Here is a 6,000-nt window from a genome sequence, read left to right as displayed (position 1 = left end):
TTGCTGGCACAGGACAATAAATTTATTGCCATTTTAGAACTTGAGCACACTCCAGTGCAGAATGCTACATTGTCAGAGAGGGCACCACTTGGATGAAGAATTAAACCAAGGCCCTGTCTGCTATGCCAGTTGTGCAGGTAGATGTTTACCATAGTGCTACTTAAAGAACAGAAAGATCTCCCCAGGTCCTGGCCAACATTTCAGCCTCAACTGTGAATGGATGGAATCCAAAGACCAAAAACCTGGGCCCTTGGCCATCAACAAAGGCAATGAGAAGCCTCTACCTCACTGGCAACATTCCCACTGGAGTACGACAGGCCTGGGTTCGATTTGCCACTCCAGACAGTCCTGATGAGTAAATTCCAAAGCTCTGGCTTGGAATTCCAATGGGATACTCATGCCCAGGGGATGAGGGCGCCTCCCCCAACCCCTCATTGTACAGGCTGTGGAAGCCAATAAAATCCTCTATATAGGATTAACTTTCCCTATCGGCTGGGATAAAGATGGCCACAGTCATGGAAGGAGCATTCACGTGGCGGCCCGTCAGACTGTTGATCAGCCTGTGATTTCTTTCACTGCTCCACACTGTTCTCTGAAGGAAGAGCATGAAGATACCAAAACAATGATAATGCCACTCTATCAGACTGTTAATCAGCCTGTGAATCTACCCACTACTCTCAGTATGCTCCCTGGGAAAAGTGAACAGACATGAAAACAATGAGGAAAATTAGTGGCCACAGCTGGTGCTTATGTCAGTACTGTGTGGATTTGAAGGGCTGACTCACTGGTTGCAGTAGGCGACTCGGTAACAACTGGTGCAACGCCGCAGCTTTTCATCGGGCTGTTGTGGTTTTTGACAGGCGGCACACTTGTTGATCGGGATGTTGGGAATTAACAGCCGCTATAGACAGAGAGAGGCAGCAAATTAGACATGCATACCAGCTGAGAGAGTCACTTACAGCATGAGACACTCAATGCACAACTAAAGTCAAGTAGTAAGGCAGCAACTGAGTACAGCTTATGTATTCCAAGGTCATTACTGGGCAAGATTAAGAACCATATCTCATTGAGCAATCACCAACCATAGCCATAAGTTCATACAAATATCAACTGGGTTAACAATCTCCAACAAGGCTCTATCGGTCTAACTGCAAGAGAAGGACGGCAGGTTTGTAGCAGTGGATGATGAGAATGTAATTGTTCCACAGCTGTTACAGCACAGCCCATCAACTATTTATTCTAAATAGGAAGATCTATTATTGAAAGTCTTGTGTCAGTGGATTGGTAATACTCAATTTTTAAAAAATTCATTCATGGGATGTGGGCATCACTGGCTAGGCCAACATTTATTGCCCATCCCTACTTGCCCTCAAGAAGGTGGTGGTGAACTGCCTTCTTGAACCACTGCGGTCCACATGGGGTAGGTACACCCACAGTGCTGTTAGGAAGGGGGTTCCAGGATTTTGATCCAGTGACAGTGAAGGAACGGCGATATATTTCCAAGGCAGGATGGTGTGTGTCTTGGAGGGGAACTTGCAGGTGGAGGTGTTCCTATGCATCTGCTGCCCTTGTCCTTCTAGGTGGTAGAGGTCGCACGTTTGGAAGGTGATGTTGAAGGAGCCTTGGAGAGTTGCTGCAGTGCATCTTGTAGATGGTACAACACTGCTGCCACTGTGCGTCGGTGGTAAAGGGAGTGAATGTTGAAGGTGGTGGATGGGGTGCCAATCAAGCGGGCTGCTTTGTCCTGGTTGGTGTCGAGCTTGATTGTTGTTGGAGCTGCAGCCATCCAGACAAGTGGAGAGTATTCCATCATATTCCTGACTTGTGCCTTGTAGATGGTGGACAGGTATTGGGGGGATAGGTGGTGAGTTACTTAACTTGTAACACTGACAACTAGCCCATGATGACACAGAATTTCTTCCAGATTGCAACGGTCAGGCCCTCAGCATGACCATCAAAACCCCTACCTGCTTTATATGCAGCTGAAGATCCACAGTGGTTGACTCAATCTCCTCAAACTAACTAGGGATGGGCAATAAATGCTGTCTTGCCCTTGTTGTGCACATCCCAATAATAAAAATCATGGATGAGTCCAATCTTGTCCTTACCTAAAGTTTACATATTTGTACTTTACACTGGAGAGTAGAGGAAGCAGTCTCCTTTCCTTGGGGGTTAAGAAACCAACTACAGCATCTCTACATTCCTCCCATCAGCGATAAGGCAACAAAGGATAGCACTGGGACCTTTCTCTCACCCATACTATTCAGGTGAACCATGAGGAAAGCCTGCTGTGCTAATCTTGAGAGTGCACCTGCAATTTGGGCAGTGCCATTGGCAAAAATCTACAAAACAAAACTGCTTTTTGGTTGAATATGGGAGATGGACAGGCATCTTTTAAAAAATATATATTCTTGGGATGAGTGCCTGCATTTACCGCCAACCCTATTTCTTCTGAGAAGTTGGTGGGAGCCTTCTTGAACCGCTAGTAGCTGGTTTGATAGAACTGAGTGACGCGCTAGGCCACTACAGAGGGCTGTTAAGAATGCACCACGTTAGTGTGGGGACTGATGTCACATATGGGCCCTGACTGGATAAGGACAGCAGGTTTCCTTTCCTAAAGGATATTGTGAACAAGTTGGGTTTTTGACGACAATCTGACAATTTTGTGGTCATTTTTTTTTTTTTTTTTTACTGACACTAGGTTTTTATTTACAGAGAATTTAAAACGGAGTACTCAAACTGCCATGGTGGGGTTTGAACTAATGTTCTCTGGGTTACTAGTCTAAGCCTCTGGATCACTTGCCAGTAACATAACCGTGACCATACCCAGCCGATACGGAGTTGCCTAAATGGCACCACCTCAGCCAGCTGCCCAAGAAACCCAGCAAGGGAGAGCAGTGCCTGACAAACTGTAAACCTGCAAAAATTAGCAGCCATGGTTAAAGGCAGAAACAGCAAACAGTATGGAGTGAAGGAGGTACCTGCTGCACTTTCAATTCGAGCACCCTCTCCTTTGCAAGTTCTTTCGTCAGCACCTCAAAGCAGAAGAGTGTGTCACCGGGGGACATGGTGTCCAAGGACTGAGACGGCAGAAATAGCTGATGGAACCTATTCCTTGCAACCTATAGGAGAAACCAACTTTTAAATAAACAAATCAAGCAAAAATGAGAGGTTAGTTATCACCAGACAACCCAGCACTTTGTATGAATGCAACACTGGCATTAGGAGTTGAGGTTTAACGGCTTATTCGAGCCAATGCTGCTACTCAGCCAATGTTCACAACTATACACTTTCCAAGATGGAGTCACTGGATGTCGGAGTACTAACCCTGACAGCTTTCCCCACGCTCTAACTTGACAATGACCAGGAGCAGGACCCCTGGCCAATTCAAAGGGCATGTAAGAACAGAATGCATAAATGTTGAAGGCCACAGGTTGAGAAAGTGATTAAAACAGCATACGGGATCCTGTCTTTATAATTAGAGGCATAGAGTACAAAAGCAAGGAAGTTATCATGAAGCTTTATAGAACACCGGAGTGGCCTCAACTGGAGCACCGAGTCAGAGAGTCATATGTCCAATTCTGGGCACCACACTTTTGGAAGGATATGACTACTTTAGAGAGGGTGCAGAGAAGATTTATGAGAATGGTTCCAGGAATGAGGAACTTCAGTTGCATGGATAGATTGGCGAAGCTGGGCTTCTTCTCCTTAGAGAAAGAAATTTTCGCAATTCCACTGATCAGAATATTCTCATCTTTAGGAAGCTGAATTTCAGTGACATGCACAGTCTTTCTTTAAAAATTATAATAGGCATTAAAGAGTGAATTTCATTAAGCCACAATATCAGTTCTTGCTACACTTTTTTTTTTCCCTAAAGTAATTTTTGGAATCAAAATGAGGTCACTCATACTGGATCTATTTCAGGCACCCAATTGCCAGCATTGAGCACTCCCAGAGTTAGATACAGAGTAAAGCTCCCTCTACACTGTCCCCATCAAACACTCGCAGGACAGTACAGCACGGGGTTAGATACAGAGTAAAGCTCCCTCTACACTGTCCCCATCAAACACTCGCAGGACAGGTACAGCACGGGGTTAGATACAGAGTAAAGCTCCCTCTACACTGTCCCCATCAAACACTCGCAGGACAAGTACAGCACGGGGTTAGATACAGAGTAAAGCTCCCTCTATACTGTCCCCATCAAACACTCGCAGAACAGGTACAGCACGGGGTTAGATACAGAGTAAAGCTCCCTCTATTCCACCCAATGTGTCTCAGCCCCAACCTTAGAAGAGTGTCCGTGTGTTTCCTTTGTCTACACTGTGCATCCTGTGGCATCAATGAGACAGTAAATGCAGTACTGAATTCGGGGCACCTTTGTTATCAATCCATGCTGACTAACTAGAAGACATCTCATTTAGATTTCCATCCCATCTCTCAATAGGATTTCCAACGCTAGATGGACATATATCTGGAAGTTTCATCACATGACTTTCTGCCACCCATTCTCCCCCTCCATCTGCTCAATACAACAGCCACTGTTTTCAATGTAAACTTTTATTAACAGAAGTATTCAAAGAAAATGAAAAATGAATTTAACTAGTTTTCGCTAGTTTTTTGCTTACAGGAATGTCCTGGAGATTAATCTTTTACCCTCGGAGACTGCAGTATGATCCTGGCGGGTTGGCAACCCTATAAACGGGGCTGGATTTGAAGCTAGGTCAAAGACAAGTGTCAAATCCAATGCCTCATCCAGTTCCTTTCTCTGGTGTTTTAAAGTCACGCCACCTCTGCTTAGTTTCAGGGACTCACCTCGGCCAGTCGCAGTGCGTCAGCTTTCATCTTCATATTCCGAGAGATTGTGTCGAGGACGTCAGTGGCGCTGGCATTCTCCTTGCTCACACTCACCAAGATCTGGCAGCGGGAGGGGAGGGGAGGGACAGAGCAATTAATTCAACAACTTGCATTTATATAGCGCTCTTTAAAACGTCAAGGTGCTTCACAAGAGCATAATCAAACAAAACTTGACACTCAAAGATATATTGGAGCAACTTGGTTGAAGATGGAGGTTTTAATGAGTGTCTTGAAGAAAAGAGGTTCAGGGAGGGAATTCCAGAGCTTAGGCCTTGGTAGTTGAAGGCACAGCCACCAATGATGGAGCGATTAAAATCAGGGATGCTCAAGAGGCCTGAATTAGAGCTGCGCAGAAATATCAGAAGGTTTTTGCACTGCAGGAGATTATAGAAATGGGAGGTGCAAAGAATGAGAATTTTGAAACAGATGTGATACCAGACTGGGAGCCAACAAAGGTCAGTGATGGGTGACTTGGTGAGAGTTAGGATATGGACAGCAGAGTTATGGATGAGCTCAAGTTTACAGTGTGTAAGGTGGGAGCGCTTTGGAACAGTTCATTCTGGAGATAAAGGCATGAATGATGGTTTCAACAGATAAGTTGAGGCAGGGCAAGAGTTGTACGACATTACGCATGTGGAAGTAGGTACTCCTGATGAAGTGGACATGGGGTCAGACACTCAGTTCAGGGTCAAACAGTTTGGGGCAGCCTCAGATAGTGGCCAGGGAGGGGCATGAGTCAGTGGCTAGGAGGCAGGGTTTGAGAATTCAGGAGATGTCCCCTGTTACTACCTATCGCTCCAAAGTCCCCAATCAAAATATACGATTCTGATTGTGGTGGGAGAAATGCAGTGTTAATTCAATCCCGTCCCTCCACAGATCGCCTAACATATCATTTTAAACTTTCAAATTAAAGAGAGACCCAGCCAAATTGTACCATCAATTAACCCCCGAATGAGGTTAACCAAACCAGGTGTCTTTAAATCAACAAATTAGCTGTTTAATTAGAAAAACTAAATTCTTAAACACAAAGATATAAACATTAAAAATAGAAAAAAATTAGAGTCCTTGCAAATTTATGCTCCTGCTGGGTGAAACCGTCCAAGGTTGCTTGAAGTCCTCACAGCCGTCCGATGGGGAAAAAGGTTC

The 6,000-nt window shown here is 45.0% G+C and overlaps 1 protein-coding gene across 5 annotated transcripts in view; it reads right to left on the bottom strand.

The window, feature by feature from the left end:
• Positions 1-6,000, bottom strand: part of usp19 (ubiquitin specific peptidase 19) — a 205,714-nt gene that overhangs the window by 51,655 nt on the left and 148,059 nt on the right. For all 5 annotated transcript variants that reach the window (XR_010977002.1, XM_068052211.1, XM_068052208.1 and 2 more), the window contains exons 16-18: positions 4,813-4,914; positions 2,982-3,122; positions 786-901 (exon numbers count right to left, since the gene is read on the bottom strand). Coding sequence is in view for 4 of the 5 variants with exons in the window: in XM_068052211.1 (XP_067908312.1) it covers positions 786-901; positions 2,982-3,122; positions 4,813-4,914 (359 nt within the window). In the remaining variant the exon portion in view is untranslated. The remainder of the gene's footprint in view (positions 1-785; positions 902-2,981; positions 3,123-4,812; positions 4,915-6,000) is intronic.

The sequence above is a fragment of the Heterodontus francisci genome, chromosome 19 (assembly GCF_036365525.1).
Source record: "Heterodontus francisci isolate sHetFra1 chromosome 19, sHetFra1.hap1, whole genome shotgun sequence".
Taxonomy (NCBI): domain Eukaryota; kingdom Metazoa; phylum Chordata; class Chondrichthyes; order Heterodontiformes; family Heterodontidae; genus Heterodontus; species Heterodontus francisci.
The sequence above is the reverse complement of the archived record's forward strand: the minus strand, read 5'-3'. Positions and strand labels throughout refer to the sequence as shown.